We start from the raw sequence: 16,704 nt of genomic DNA, 5'->3' as shown, positions 1-16,704 counted from the left end.
GTCGAATGTCTGGTTCTCGAGCGTGATACCACGGTATCCCTCCTCCCGGAATGGACCATCGAGATCATCTGCCCCGAATGTGAAAATGAGGCCGAGGTCAACTGGGTCATTGAGACGGGTCGTCGAGAAGTTGATCTTTCTGGATCCACGGAAAGTCGGAGAAGGAGTCGACAGAGGTTTATGATACAATATGCCAGGAAGTATCGACACCGAAGGTGCCTGAATGTATATGGCGGCCGATCCCCTTATTATGTGGAATCGTCGTATGATTGCCACCAGAGCGACACCGATGGCGATGAAACTGATGCGTGTCGTCAGGGGCGAAGTATTCGTTTTAATTCCAAATCTAGCCCGACAAAAGCTGATGGAGACTCGTCCGACAGCGATGGGCCTACTATTGACGATGACGACAACAACGTCACCGACCAGATGGACATTAGAATGATCGATCACTTGTCTGGCAGATACGTAGACTGTGCTGTGGTGGTACCGCCTCCCGTAAAGGATGGCGAGGCAAGACTTTCTCAAGTCGAAGCTGGACGTGTGGAGCAGATAACTGTTGAGAGTTTTGTCGCAGACTTTTTCAAAAATGTGGTCAAAGAAGAGGGTGATGTGCAGCAAGGTGAAGTGTCGTCCATTAACTCAGTATTAGCGTCAAAGGGGAAGATTTCGAATGCGCTTACGCCCGTCCCGGTTCAGTCGGCGGCAGAGATCTCAAACACATGTGAAGATGGATCTGTCGATGGAAAGTCAGACCTCTGTCAAGTGGAGGGACCACTTTCCGGCAGCTCGGGCACTGAGGAAATCATGCATATGATACAAAGAGAAGATGGACTCGGAAAAGTTGCCAGTGAAGTTGATGAGGGCGCTGTACCTGTTGGAATGGTTCATGGAGAGGACAGGCGTCGGTATGTTGCCTGGCAATTGCTCTTATTTTTGTCGTATTTATACACACTGGACTAAAAAATATACAGGACAACCCCCTTCAGAAATAGCACTAAGCAAACTATGGAATTAAAACGATCTGTTGATTTTATTAATCATGTCAGATTTTCGAGGCAAATCCATACGCCACCGTCGGGATCGATTGGCCTGATCCTTTTTTTTGCATAATTTCAACCCCTTGTTTGAATGGCAATCAGCCGATGTGATACGACCAGGGAAAGTATTAATACAAATACTACCGATGCACATGCGCAGCCTTGAACATCCAATCGGTCCTCTGTAGTGTGGTACCTCTTTTGGTCACGATTGCGCATTGACCGCAGCAGTGTTCACCCCACGACTGGATTGTGATTTAACGCGTACTCGTCAATTCAAGTCAACATTGGCGAGCCTCTAACTGAATACAGAAGCAATAATGTAAGTCCTTTCGTTGTTTGACCATGGCTATGTTGCCGTTTTCAGTGTTTCATCTATCGTAATATTCATATTGCTATTGGTAGCACCAATTGAGTACTGCATATAAAACCATTTGAGACCAGTTTTATTTCTCAGAAATTATCACTTCAATATTGCATCCCCGAGATTATTATAACACGGTCCAGCCAGTCTCTCTATGTACTCATTCAATTATTCTTTTTTGCAACATGATCCGTCGACGGGAAAACACTATGGCTTGATCGTTAACCATTTTTAAACGCTGTGTTAGTATTGAGTGAGGGACGACGAGGGCCTTAATCCGAAGTCATCATATTGTAAAGTTGCCAAATATATTACGCAATGGATAATACACACGAACAACGGAAAATGTGTAAAATATTAATCTGAACTCGTAATGAACACTGTGGAGCCAAATTTTGCAAATATTATTTGTGATTGAAAATAAAAGGGTGACTGTCAGTTGTTCCTCTCTTCATGATAAACAGTAAAGTACACAAAGCACTTGTCGATTTGAGTTGCTGCTGTAAGATGAGTTACAGAGAGAACCGGCATCTAGCGCGCGACTGCAAAGTGACCGCGGCCTATGATCACCGACCACAAACATGGTCACACAAAGTGAATTTTGATATTTTACATATTTTCAAATCAACACGACGGGCATCTCATGGCCACCATTTTGAAATGTCGCCGGAACAGATGATTAAATTTAGGGTGCATTAATATAAGTCTTTTTATGGCTTTTTTTGGCCGGACTGTCTTATACTGATTAGAACCCTATTTTCTGTGTTAGGTATTTGTTCTGTGTTTCCAGTGAAGGTTTCGTTGATTCAGACCTATATGGTAAAGGGTAGTCTTGTTTCCTTCACCATGGTGAATGGAGGATTAGCGTTGTCGAGTTGCATTTCTTGCGTATCAACACTTGAACTGTGATTTGGATTTTCAATTCTTGCTTTTTTTTCAGAAGTGGATTGACTCCAATCTTGTCAAACAACACCATGACTCAGAACAGCCGGCATAGCTGCGACAGGGAAACCGGCATGACGTCACGTGATTACGTCACAGCTTCGGCCATCGGCGTTGTCCTCTTCCTTGCCGTAGGCTTCCAGGTGTCCTTTAGTGTGTACTTCACGGAGCTGACACGGTATTTTCTCGTCAGTGCTCGCCAGGTTTCGTGCATTGCGGCTCTTCAGTTCGGCCTTCCCATGATGATAAGTAAGTCAATTCTCTGAGGGCGTGGTGGTGGCGCTGACAGCCTGAGGGAAATATCGTAGTCATAATTGCCTTCACTCGGGCGAAAGTAGCACTGCATTAGTTTTAACAATCCTAGAACCCTAGTAAAATTATCTATCAAAAAGTTTATGATATTACCCAAGTTCAAAACAGTCATATATGTATTTCTTGTCATTTTTTATGATAGATTTTTCAAATAGTAGACGGCAACTGGTGGTGCGCTTATTCAGCCGTCGATATCCCTACCGCCTGTCCCTCCTATCTACATACGATTTCAAGAAAAGTGGATTTGCGTTATTTGTATAGTATTGATGATTATTTCATTCAATGATCAGACAGGGTAGATTTCTTTTCCTTTCACCACAAACAAACGAACTGCACAACTCATAAGATTTTATTTCGCACAAAACAAAATATGCAAATTAACTCTCTGTGCAAACGTTTGGCATCAGCAGCAGGCCGCCTCAGCAGGTCGCCTGCACCTTGACCAAACCACGAACCTGAGACTGAGTAATATTGACAGCAAAGTGCGGAAAGACCGGCGAAGACGTGCGCAGCGAGCAACCGCGGATTGCTCGCTCCTCATCCTGCACGCCTCGCCGGCTACTTCTTGAGGCAAGTACAGGATCGAGGTATGACTTGCGAGACTAAGAATGTCCGTGGATACATACCAGTTTTATGAGACTGTACACTCATAAGGAGGCAAAGCACACGGAACCATTCGCTTTGGAAAGTACGTCCTAATGTGAAGGGCAAGGGCAATGTGCAATTTTTTTCGATGTGCTTACAGTTTTAAATGTCTCTCTTTATTGAAACCCAGTCTACTTAAGGGGTTCAAAACACAACAACTCGTACTGTTTTCTCGATTTCCAGGTCCACTCTCGTCTGCAGTGATGCATAACCTGGGTGCCCGTCCTTTGATTTGTACCGGAGGATACATGATGAGCATGGCTTTGATAATCACCGCATTCTCCGATTACTTTTCTATCCTCTTCTTCAGTCACGGTATCATGGCAGGTAAGGCGAATAGCGCCCTCAAACACCAAACTCCTACACAGCGAACCATTCGCGATGGTGAACATTTTCGCATGTGTTCTCTACGGAGAAGAATTATCCAGATCATTATTTTTGAAAGTTCAAATTTGTTTGATTTTTCTTCACTCACCTTTCTTCACTCACCTTTGACTTGAAAACAACAGTCTTGAAAAACTCCCGTAGTATATACCCCTGACTACTACCACTGTATTTGTCTGGGATTTAATTGAAGATGGGCCAGTGGTATACTTCACTAAACACAGACATTTCTTTCAAAATTGGCAGAATACATTCGCACACAGTAGGGCCGAAGATGAATGATGATTAGAGTGAACAAAAATGGGTCAGCATTAATTTGGGCTTTTTGTCAGTGCGTGTTTTGTTGTCTTCTTTGCTTTTTAAAAGAAAATCTTTTATTTTTCAGGTATTGCTTTTGGACTCATCATACCTCCTTCACTGCAATATTTAGAAGTGAACTATAGACAACGCAAACCATTTAACTTGGTCGTCATTTCAAGCGGTGCACTGGGAGGTGTCATCGTCCCAATTGCTTGCAAGTTTCTGATCCGCGTATACCAGTGGGACGCATCGCTGTTGGTGATCAGCGCCACTTTGCTAAATATATGTGCGTGTTCGTTACTTTTGAAGAAGCCGATGGGGCGGGTCGCCAGCACCGTCACGACCACGAACTTGACACAAAGCGAATACGTCAGCGGCAGCAGTGGCGATTCTGCCAATTCCGTGAGCAACTCTGGAGGGCGTGCCACGCCACCAACGTCGTCGGATGCGTCGAGGTCGGTGAACGACATGTCCAGCGTGGTGAGGAATCCGAGCGGCAAAGTCCGAACTGTGTATCCGTTTACCAACGACCTGGCCCTGGTGAAGACCAAACCCTGTTACGTTATGCACCTTCTGATATATTTTCTCCTCGGATTGTCTCTCTATGTGCCGGTTGTACACCTCAATCACCGTGCACTGGCATCGGGACAGGACGAACTTTGGGCTACCTTCCTTGTTCCAGCGATCTCCGTCGGCACACTGGTATCGCGAGTGGCGCTGTACTTCTTCTCGCACAACTTCTCTTCCTATACGATCGCGGCGGTCGCCGTTGCCATGGCGGCCGTGACAAACTGCCTAACGCCGATGGGAGATACCCTGGCGTTCTTATTTGCCTACGCATTGATTCATGGATTCGCCAAGTGCTGTGTGACCGATACATTCGATGGGCGGAGTGTTCGCATAGTAGAGGCGGTAGGAAGTTCCTTTGGGTTAACTCTATGTAGACCATTGGCCGGAGTCGGCCAGTCCATCGGCATTGTCCTTGCAGGTATGGGAATCGCTCACGCCCAAAAAGAAGTACATCAACAGCCTATGTGTCGAACCTACATTTTGCACACACTTCGAACCATATAACACTACATCCCTCCGACTAGCGAAATATCCACTTAAAAAACGCAACTACATGTACATGTATCTTTTGAGTGGTTGAAAGGATTTTCATAATTAAATTGCTTTATTGGTAACAATGGTGAAGTTACAGTGCGTGTCACACAGGTATAAGTTGTTCGTGACCGTTATATCAAATTAAGTGGGTTGTATATGTAATGGATTTACAAAAGAGGAGACTGTGTGCCCTCTATAGGTAGATTATCCCGAGCCTCTTTTAACAAATTAATGTTTTTCATTCCAGGTAACGTATTCGACACAACCGGTGACTACGACGTGGCATTCTACGCTGCAGGTGCCATATTGACCGTTGCCTTTCTTTTAGTGTTGTCAACTCCGCTGCTTTACCAATGTCTAGAAGAAGACAACGAGGGATCGAGAAAAACCGCCAACACCCTGTTCTTGGAGGTCGTTTGAACTTTTTAAATCTCGTATACAGCCTGTACAGTTCAGAACACGTCATCGACCTTGTTCTTGAATTAGCGCAGATGGTCAAAGTTGTTATTCTGTCAAATTAAATGTTAAATTAGTTTACCATTATTATTATTATTATTATTATTATTATTATACTTTATTTAACGAGGGTAGTCTGATTTACAAAATGAATTGTAATTTCCATCAGAGCCCTCTAAAATAAGTCCATTGTCATACAAAGAGAAAGCATACATGGAAAAATTATTGAATTGGGGACATTTCGATAAATAAACATGCGAAACTAAAATGGAACAAAGGTCCAACAAGACAAAATCAATCCAAATCAGAGCCCTCGTCCATGAACTTAGCATACAGATAATTACGTAATGTGGATTTAAAGGATAACAAAGTTTCACAACTACGAACGGACGGGGGAATAGCGTTCCAAATTTTAACTGCTCGATAAGCGAATGATCTTTTACCCATAGCCGTTCTAAATGACGGCGTGTATAAATTACCATGACTAGTGTTGCGCGTATTTAAATGATGCATTTCTGTGAGAGGACGGAATAGATTACATAAATAGGAAGGTGCAAGATTGTGTAGAGCTTTAAAAGTCATTACAGCAGTAAAATAAGTAATACGAAAGTCTATGGGCAACCAATGGAGACTAGTGAAAACAATTCGAGAGGAAACAGATGTATCGACACCTAAAATACCCTGCCAGCTCTTTTCTGGAGTTTATACAATTTCTGGAGATTTGTTTTGGAAGTGCTACCCCAGACAGTGCAACAATAATCGACTACAGAAAGAAATAACGCATTGTAAACCAAGAGTAGTACATTTCTCTGAGTGAAAGGGCGCAGTTTACGCAAAATTCCAATTCTCATAGACAAATTCTTACATAGCTTATTAATGTGATCATCCCAACTTAAGATGTTGTCAATTTGCACACCTAGCAGTGTGTGAGTAAAAACATTTACAATTGGAGTGTTGTTGATTTGAATAGTGAAAGGGGCATCAGAATCAGTAAAAAGCTTGATTTTAGGACGTAATGCAACAACCATACATTTTGTTTTAGTGGTATTAATTGACATAGCATTGTTGGAAACCCAGTTTGAAACCGGCATAAGATCCTCATTCAAACTGAAGTTGACATTTTCTATGGTAGCCCCGGAAACACACATGGTCTGGTCATCTGCAAACATTTCCAAATTGCTCCCATTGAGACACAGTGGAAGATCATTTATGAAAATTAAAAACAGAAGTGGTCCCAGTATAGAGCCCTGTGGGACTCCACAAGTAACTGGTAACACGTCAGAGTTTTCAGCTAGACATATAACTGACAAGCTGGTTTCTACCGGTCATGTAGGAGCGGAACCAATTTAAAGATGACCCAGTTACACCATAAGTAAAAAGTTTCTTAAGCAACATGTCATGATCAACAAGATCGAAAGCTTTACACAAGTCTAAAAACATTAAGCCACTGTACAAACCCTGATCCATATTGCTGAGAAGTTGATCGTTTAACTTAAGCAGAGCAGTATGACATGAGTGTAACTTTCTAAAACCAGATTAAGAGTCAACAATTAAGTTATTACTATGCAAAAAATTGTACAAACTATTATAAACATGTTTCTCTAAAATTTTTGATAGAATAGGTAAAAGAGAAATAGGCCTATAGTTGTTAATGTCACTATGAACCACACTTATGTATAGGAACAATCTTGGCACTTTTGAAGCAATCAGGAAAAATGCCATTGAAAATAGACATGTTGAAAATACTGGTGACAGAATCTGCTATACAATTTGCAACAAGTTTCAAAAGTCTGGGAGATATATTGTCCCTTCCAGCAGATTTACTATCATCCAATAGAGAAAGCTGCTCTTTTACAAAATTAACTGAGACAGGGGGAATTTGAAAAGTAACAGGGATTGAGCGTACTTTTGAATTAACCCATGCTGCAGTAATACTCAAATCATTTGAAACATTGATACAGTTACGATACTTATCAGTAATTCCAGTAAAATGAACATTAAATGCCTGGGCTATGTCCTTATGGTTTCTTAGTAATCTTCCATCACTCTGAATGCAAGGGCTTTGTGTACGAATATCACCCTGAGACAAAATTTCATTCACAGAGCGCCAAATAACGGACGGGTTGTTGGAATTGCTACTGAAAATATCTTTATAGTACCTGCGCTTTGCGAAAGTAATGGTGTGAACAACCCTGTTTCTGAGGGATCTTTTTTTTTTTTTTTATTTTTATTTACATATTTATTCAACTTCAATAATTTTTCACTACACATCAAAAGAAAAAGACATCCTAACTTACAGTGTATGAAATGAAATATTTAACATATTACATCGCGTAAAAGCTTGAAATTTTGTGCTTGAGCTCTCTGTAATAGCTCACTTTTAATCACTACAGTAGATGGAATAGAATACTTCAAATTACAGGTGTTGTATTTATGTATAGCCCATTTTCCTATTAAAATAATCAAGTTTACTAATTTATCTTTTTTCCTTTTCATTTCAATTCCTCCTACAATTATTTTATAATTCAGTAACAATTTGAAACCCAATACTTTTTCCAAGATATTTTCAACATATTTCCATATATTCTTAGCAACTATACAATCCCAGTATCTATGTTTATATGTATCCCACACTTTACATGCATCACACAAAGGAGAATTTCTAATCTTCCATTGAAATAACTTCATAGCATTTGGCACTCTGCGTATCATAAATTTCCAATGAAATGAGTGTAATTTTGTTTTCTGGAGTGATTTTCTTAGCTGTCCACAGTTTACTTTCATCAAAATTACAATTACATTCCATTTCCCAAACTGAAATGGCACTTGTTTTGATCAAATTACTTTCCATCAAAATTTCATAGATAACTTTTGTTTTCATATGTCTTATTTCTATCTGAACTCCATTAATAACAAAAACATTTAAATAGTCATCAACAATTGTTGACACAAAAATACTATAAAAGTCATTCCAAAGTAAACGTCTTTTTTGTTGTTCAACAGTCTGTTGATTATATACTTTAAACCATACATACAGACAATCACTATAAAAATCAGAAATCTTGTTAACAATCTGGATTGGGATATTATCGGGATTAATGTAAGATCTAAGTATTCCCCAGTCTTTATCTTTCTGTAAATAAAACGAGAAAAAGTTTTTCCATTTGGCACAACTATTATCAAACAGCTTCCTATACCATGAAAATTTGATTGCTACTGCAAGCTCAGTAAAACTTGGCATATTTATCCCTCCTTTAATAACAGGAGACATGAGAACCCCCTTTTTTACCTTATATTTTGCACAATCTAAAAAATCATAAATTATTTTGTCAATTCTCTTAGCAACATCTCTTGGTACACTTAACACCGTTGCTAAATACAAAAGATTTGATAACCCTAAACTTTTGATAATTGTAATTTTCCCAAAAGGCGTTAGATTTCTCATTTTCCAAGAATTAAATGTATTTTGTAATTTCGCTATTTTTGGCTCCCAATTTAATTTTTCACATTTCTCCTTGTTATAACCTACATATACTCCAAGGACTTTGATTGGTTCTGATGACCATTTTATCTCTCCAATACACGGTTAGAATTTCTAAGGCTTCCAATCCAAGTCGCTTCTGTTTTATCTTTATTCATTTTTAAACCCGATATGTGCTGAAAACTTTCCATAATTTCCAAGACTTTTTTCACTGATTTCTCATTTTTGACAAAAATAGTTGTATCATCTGCAAGTTGTGCGATACGAAGTTCTTTTTGTTGATTTAATTCAGGTATCTCAATGCCCTCGATATCTATGGACTGCCTTATTTTACATGCCAATATTTCTACACAGAGAATAAATAATTGTGCACTTAAGGGGCATCCCTGACGTACCCCTCTTCCTAAACTGAAAAACTCTGTCACCCACCCGCAATTATTTATACAACTTTCAATACCATTGTACATTACTCTGAACCATTTTTGCATATTTGTACCAAAACGAAATAAAGTCAACACTTCTTGAATATAATTCCAATCGACTGAATCGAAAGCTTTTTCGAAATCAATATATATAGCAACTCCTGGTTTATTATATTTTAATGTATAATCATATATATCATTAATCACTCTAAGACTTCACTTGCTTGCCTGTTTTTCATATATCCCACTTGATCAAAATTAACCAGTGTTGGCATGACAGTTTTCAATCTGTTCGCCAATACCTGCGCAAGAATTTTGTAATCTATACATAAAGACTGATAGGACGCCAGTTTTAAGTAAATGTGTCTCTTTTTTCTTATGTAACAAAGTTATAATTCCCCGTCGTTGGGAAGTCGACAACTCCCCCTTTGAAAATTTTCATGGTAACAATGCAAAACAAATATTCTAATCAATGGCCAACATTTTACATAAACTCTAACGTTAGCCCATCATATCCTGGTGATTTATTCTTTTTCATTCCTTTCATGGCGTTTAGGCATTCTTCTTCTAATATTTCTTTGTCACAAAACTTTTTCTGGTCATCACTTAACTGTGGAACCGTAATGCCTGTTAAAAAATCTTGCACATTTGTTTCTCTTCTACGTTCACTATAAAGATTTTTGTAAAAGCTTGTCACCTCATTTAGAATGTCTCTTCTATTAGTGACATATATTCCATTTTCCGTCTGTAATTTTGTTATGCTTTTTTTATTTCCATTTCTCTTTTCCAAACAAAAAAATATTCGTACTTTTTTCTCCGTACTCAATCCATTTAGCCCTAGAGCGGATCTGTTTGCCTTTAGTTTCATAGGCATATAAATCGTCAAGTTTTTGTTTAAGACCATTATACTCATTATACAGCGATATTGATGGATCGGTACTTAAAATTTTATCCATTTTTTGTAATTTATCACATATCTCACTTACTTCATTTTTATGACTCATTGATTTTGTTACACAATATTTAATTGTAAATTCTTTTATATCTCTTTTAATTAAATCCCATTTCATCTGATTTGACCGAATATTTTCGTATTTTACTTTTAGTTGGTCCATTAAAATGGCAAACTTGTTTAAATACACGGTATCATCCAAAAGACTATTATTAAATTTCCAGTATCCCTTTCCTCTCTCATTTTTAGAAATATTTAACTTTAAAACTACCGCTGAATGGTCAGATTTCACCGCAGGCTTATTTCTGCATTAATCACAAATTTCAGCAGGGATTGACTAACAAGGTGGTAGTCAAGTCTGCATTGAACAAAAGGCAAACATCTACGCCACGTAAATTGTCTTTCATTTGGATGTAGCTTTCTCCAAATATCAACTAAATGATAACGCTTCATAAAATCTATAACGCATTTTCTAGCTTGTCGATTTTCATCCCTCGGTAATTTCGCATCTCCTTTATCTTTATCCAAATCAGGATTTAATGCAATATTTAAATCTCCCGATACAATCATATCATCGTAACAAATTCCATTTTTTTGGACAAATTTTTCCAAAGAAGTGAAAAAGTTTTGTTTAACTAATGGTGAATTTGGAGTATAAATATTAACCAACCACACTTTTTCATCTTCAGTGCTTACCGAGGCGGCTACTATGCAGCCTTCACTATCACAACACGTTTCATTAAGACTTAAATCACTTTCTTTTGAAAACAAGATTGCCACTCCTCTACTATGATGTGATCCATGACTCCAAACGATCTTATTTCCCCACTCTTTTTCCCATAATTTTTCATCTTTTACTGAACTGTAAACTTCTTGTAAAAATATAACATGAAATTTACTTTTTTTACACCAATTAAATACAACCGCTCTTTTTGTTTTATCTCTAAGGCCTCTTACGTTTATCGTTGCAATATTCAAAGTACTCATTCAAGCAGCAAGGAGAAAAAAAATGTCTAAAACAAACTATATTAACGTAAAGTAACACACTGATACATCCCCACAGATTACAGTTATCAACATTTGAATATATTTTTTTTCAGTCACTGAAAGAAGAACTAGCCGTTGTTGTAGACACAGTTTTCCGCTTCCTTTTATATGCAGGTTGAAGCGGTGAGGGCGACTCTACGGTGCTTGAAGATTTCACTTTCTTTCTGAAAACAGCACTCACACTAAAATATTTCTTTAAGCCGGTCTTTTTCTCTTTAACTTCACTATCCCTCTCGGAAGATCTACATTTGGTTGATCCTGTTGACTCATCTTCGCTGTTTTTGTCGCTAGTCATCGCTTGTAATGGTGAAGCAACTGTTTCCGCATCACGGTGTACTTCTACTGGTACATCGATCTTTTCGCATCTCTGCTGTTGTGACTCAGGTGAGCTAGTGCTTCCATTTCGATTTAAGGCTTTGTCTATCAGCTTTTCGGCTTCCTTTGCTTTACTTGCAAATGATTCAACAAAACGGTCAACAAGATCTGCATCATTTCCAGGACATTCCTTTGCCACGTGCCCAAAATTCTTGCAATGATAACACTGCTTTCCCTTAGGACACTCAGAAACACGGTGACCAACTTCCTTGCAACCAAAGCAGGACGGAGGTGATTTCTGGGGACACGTTGATGGCTTATGCCCAACTTCACGACAAATATAACATTCTCTGTCCTGTCCGGTATAAAATACCCTAAAGCTATACGTACGACGAATGTCGTTAGCATCGGAATATGACAACTCTGTGAAATTCGGAATAGGCTTTTTTATCCGCTTTACGTAACAAAATCGATTTCCATTGAAATAAGATGTGTTGTCCTCAGGGTCAGTCACAGTACATTTCCTAACCGGTTGACTTCGTTCACAGAACCCGTCCAGAAACGTGGCAACTGTACTGTCCGTTACATGTAGCGGCAGGTCATGGATGGAGATGCGTACTGCATTTTCCTCGTCAAATTCGGCTGAACTTAAAATTACATGCATACCAGCTATATTGATTCCCTTTACTAGCAACTTTCTCTTGAAATCTTCATTTCTTGCATATATTATCCACACTTTGTTTTTCGGTAAGAACTGAACTCCATATATGCCTTGACTTCCGACCACCTGTTTTGCACTTCTGATTACGTCTAAGTCCTTACCACTTGTAAGTTTTGGCAGAAGACTTTAAATTTTACCTTCAAGTTTGTATCTTTCAGGAAATTCTCATTTTTGTCACCACTTTTTTGGTTTACCTCTTCGACGCTTCCTTTCTTGTCAGTATCTTTCGCCTTACTGCCACGACTCTCCCCTTCGTCATTCTCCACCTGTTGATTCAGTCTCCGTTGTCGTCGCTTTTGACGTGGCATTTTGGCACTGCGTCGACCAAACAACTTCTAACACCAGGATACGACACTTGAAACCACAGAAATGTGCTGAACTCAGCACAGTACCTTGAGAAGGCAAACAAGACCACAGCACACAGCAGAAAAGACCAAGTTTGTACTGAAATGCTGTGATAAAAAGACGAAACTTGCGAGCATGTCGGAGCAACGTGTTGCCGCTACGCGAGCATGCGCGCTTCTCTTTCTGAGGGATCTATACAATGACCAATCGTTGGGAGAATTTGACCTTGTAGCTTTAACGAGATGATAGTCTCTTACATGAATGAGGTCAAGAATCTCAGGGCAAAATCATGGCGGCTGTCTGTACCTTTTCACGCGCCTATCGAAATAAGGAGCGTGTGCATTACAAACATTATTGAAAATACTAGTCCAACAATTAAAGACTGAGTTGACGTCGTTTGACAGAGAAACTTGTGGCCATGAAGTCGCCATTAAATCACTAGTAAAATTGACAACACTGAAGTAACGAAACTGTCTTGATTTGACACAAATATGGGAGCCAGTATTGTTCTTGTTGCCATGGTTACGTCTCACTATACAAACGGGGTAGTGATCAGACAGACCAACTTTAGGAATACACACAGAGGAAATGTTCATCGGGCAATTTACATAAACATGGTCGAGGAGTGTACCAGAGACAGGCCGAGTCGGGGCAGTGACAAGTTGTTCTAAATTGAGAGATACCATACATTTGTAGATGTGATGATTCATACCATTCGGGACAAGAAGATTAAAATTGAAGTCACCCAAGACAATCATTTCCTTGTTTTCGAGATAAACAGACTCAAAGACTGATTCAAGTTCCTTGTCAACAGATATTGTGGAACTTGGTGGTCTATAAACACCAATAACAATGAGTGGGCGACTTTTTTCAATGTGAATTTCAAGAATCATCATTTCAATTGTAGTTGGTTCTAAATCAAACCTACGAATCCATGAAATATCGGAACAAATGTACGTAAGAAGACCCCCACCAATACCAGCTTGTCTGTCTTTCCGACATAAATCAAAACCAGAAATGAAAAAACTCAGAATCAGAGTGCGTGTCCCCAAGAAAAGTTTCACTAAGAATTAAAATGTCATATGGCTTAATATCATGATTTAAAATTAAACGTAACTCGTCAATCTTGTTAGTGATGTGTTGAATGTTCCAGTGACCTATACGGAGACCTTTGGCTTTGGAGAGTTCATGAAACGGATTCAGGACAGAGTTCGGAGAAAAGAGCGAAACTGGATTGAGAGAAATGTTATCGTGTGTTGATGGATGAACGGCACTCTCTTCGTGGCCGGATACCTATTCACGGGAACAGTTCTTGGCTTTGTGGCCGGAATTTCCGCAAGACCAGCAAGAAATAGCTTCCCCATGTCGACAAACTCTGGACGTGTGCCCTTGTTCTCCACAGTTGAAACATCTAATCGAGTTGGCGTTTGACTGCGTATTACGACGATCAATGCCCTGGCATTGCGGACATCTTGTTCTGACATGCCCGACGACACCACAATCAAAGCATGTCGGATACGGCCGTCGATTCGACTGAGAGCGAACATCATATCTGGTAGGACGATTGCGTTGGTCACGGTTGCCGGGTTGGATTGCACCAGGAGCACCAAAGTTTGCATTGAAGGTAGATCGCATTCTTTGGGACACTGGTCGATTGGACAAGCTGTTGCTTCTTGGCTGCATACTACCACGGTTGTCAAATTTCCCAGCAGTGAACATCTGGTCGAGCCTTGCATATATCAACATTTTCCTCAAGCCTTTGACACTAAGATGAAGGCCATCACGATACAATGCTGATGTGTCAATGGTGTTATCGCGGAATTTAAATGCATTGTCATTGTCAATGAACGTAGCATGTTCACGTTGGCAGAGCATTGCAAGAGCCGTATTGACTTCATCAATATGTGCTTGTAAATCGGCATTATCGGTTCGAGGAGGAATACTGAGAACAGTGACGTGGTCATTTGATTTTGAGTTCGCGAGATTGATTAAATCATGATAGTCTGATATGACGTCATTAGTTGATTTACCACTGCTGATGTTATTTGTGCCGACCTGGAGGACAATTCCTCAATAGTGGCACCAGGTATAGATCTTACAGCAGCTTCACGACTTGATGCTGATATGAAACGGAGTAGCGAATCCCCAATCAGTAAAGTCTGGTTTTGCGAAGACTGCTGCTGCATTCCGGTGTCATTCGTTTGTGTTGTAGTTGTTGTAGTTGTTGGAATCGTAGTTTCCGGCATATGTGTAGCAGCGTTTTCGTGACGGTTCGAGGAGTTAGTTGCAACACGAAGCCGTTGTGTTAATTCGACATTCTGCTCCCGTACCATTGCTAGTTCGTCCTTAAGGACAGAGTTTTCTTGCATAGATGATGAGTATAACTTCATGAGATCTGCGTTCGCGTTTTGGAGTTCAGAAAGTTCACTTCTTAGGACAGCAATATTTTTTGTGATGAGTCTGCACTCTTTGCAAGGCCAGAAATAGCGATTCGTCTCCTCACTGCTCGCATCCACACATAGCAAATGATACCATTTGAGACAAAGACTGCATCTAATCATGTCACCATCGCCTGATCTATTGAATTTACAACTTTCAGTGCAGTGCGGTTCAAGGTCTGAGTGTTTACTTTGATCGGACAGATTCTTCAATGCGGCACGTTTCTTCTTAGATTTGCGTTGCTTTTTAACAGGATGAAGGACTTGAGTGTCGGAATCTGGTGAGCAAGACTGTGTGGTTTCAGCTTCGTCACCAGAAACTTCAGGTTCTGAGTTACTAAAGCTCTTCATCAAAGATTGGATAGGAGAAGTGAACAAACCAATGATAGAGCTTGATGAGCTGTGTGATGACTTTCCCATACCATTTAAACGTGCTTGTACTCGGTTGTTCAAGGCATTACCAATGTAGTGACAAGCAGATTTGATTGCGTCAGCAGAAACATCTGGTAGAAGACTTTTCATTTCCTTGTTCATTTCATCGACGAAAGGCCATTTATTGAAGTCTTTGAGTTGGTTCAGAGACATCTTGTTGATCTTAGCTATGTACTTGCCTTTAATTTTCTTCTCCATGTCCGCCGGTACGGTGGATTCATCCGATTTTTTCGATCCAGGCATAGTGTTTTCGGATGCAATTTGTGTACGTTGAACACAAAGCACTTCCCGCCAAGGCAGTTTCGGCGTACTTTCAACCACTTGTACCACAAAATACTAATGTAGCGAGAATCAGCCAAGTTTCGACGAAATAGATTGATATCAAAGCTACTTCGCAACACCATCCACCAGTAAGGAGATAATTTGTTGATGATTGCACCCAAAAGAGGGGAAAGAACTGACAAAAAGACGAGAGCGTTGACAGCGACCTGTTGACTGTTCGGACATGCGCACCATGAAACCTGGAGAGAAGTCCTGTCGAGAGACATTCCGCCAGACAATATTGTGGGAAAGTGACATCAAAGAGGAGGTCATCTTTCTGCCATTGGACTTTGACTAATACCTCAGCAGGCTGACTGATGACGTAGTCCTGAACTATCAAAGTTGAACGGAAAAAATCATGTTCGGTTAAACAAATTTTGTTAGTCAATAAAGTAACCATTTTCGCACCAAAGTATCCTCTGTTTTGCATATTTCATCTGATGAACAGCTTGATTGCCACCCTATTATCCTTTATGAAGAGGCATTCCTATATGGTTGATAGCAACTCTGTACCCCAGAACAATAAAACGCAAAATTGACCTAATCGATTATGTATTTCACCGAGACTGATAATGAAGCATTCATTATCGGATGCCCGCAGGTTTAATCAGCGGTTGGCTGGACTTCTGTCATCACCTTTGTACGGTTCTTTTTTATCTGTCTGTTGGTTGACCGTAAGTAGT

The 16,704-nt window shown here is 39.8% G+C and overlaps 1 protein-coding gene across 2 annotated transcripts; it reads left to right on the top strand.

The window, feature by feature from the left end:
• The first annotated feature begins 1,197 nt into the window (after nucleotides 1–1,197).
• LOC139149770 (monocarboxylate transporter 13-like) lies at nucleotides 1,198–6,152 on the top strand. Of its 2 annotated transcripts, none has more exons than XM_070721744.1 (5): nucleotides 1,198–1,362; nucleotides 2,348–2,595; nucleotides 3,487–3,630; nucleotides 4,073–4,975; nucleotides 5,339–6,152. In XM_070721744.1, exons 2-5 carry the CDS (start codon nucleotides 2,379–2,381, stop codon nucleotides 5,509–5,511), a joined length of 1,437 nt encoding a protein of 478 aa, XP_070577845.1. In that variant the 5' UTR covers nucleotides 1,198–1,362; nucleotides 2,348–2,378; the 3' UTR covers nucleotides 5,512–6,152. The 2 variants fall into 2 exon arrangements, with proteins under 2 accessions (XP_070577845.1, XP_070577844.1); XM_070721743.1 differs by having other exon boundaries at nucleotides 2,345–2,595.
• The last annotated feature ends 10,552 nt before the right edge of the window (nucleotides 6,153–16,704 follow it).

Source organism: Ptychodera flava, chromosome 14, assembly GCF_041260155.1.
Source record: "Ptychodera flava strain L36383 chromosome 14, AS_Pfla_20210202, whole genome shotgun sequence".
Classification (NCBI taxonomy): Eukaryota; Metazoa; Hemichordata; class Enteropneusta; family Ptychoderidae; genus Ptychodera; species Ptychodera flava.
Note: the sequence above shows the minus strand (reverse complement) of the source record. Positions and strands in the feature narration are given on the sequence as shown.

What these genes read in the sequence shown, in the direction of transcription:
- LOC139149770 (XM_070721744.1), top strand. Translation starts at nt 2,379, where the DNA reads ATGACTCAGAACAGCCGGCATAGCTGCGACAGGGAAACCGGCATGACG. An exon ending in CGGCCTTCCCATGATGATAA is followed by an intron (nt 2,596 to 3,486) that starts GTAAGTCAATTC and finishes CTCGATTTCCAG; the next exon opens with GTCCACTCTCGTCTGCAGTG. An exon ending in CAGTCACGGTATCATGGCAG is followed by an intron (nt 3,631 to 4,072) that starts GTAAGGCGAATA and finishes TTTATTTTTCAG; the next exon opens with GTATTGCTTTTGGACTCATC.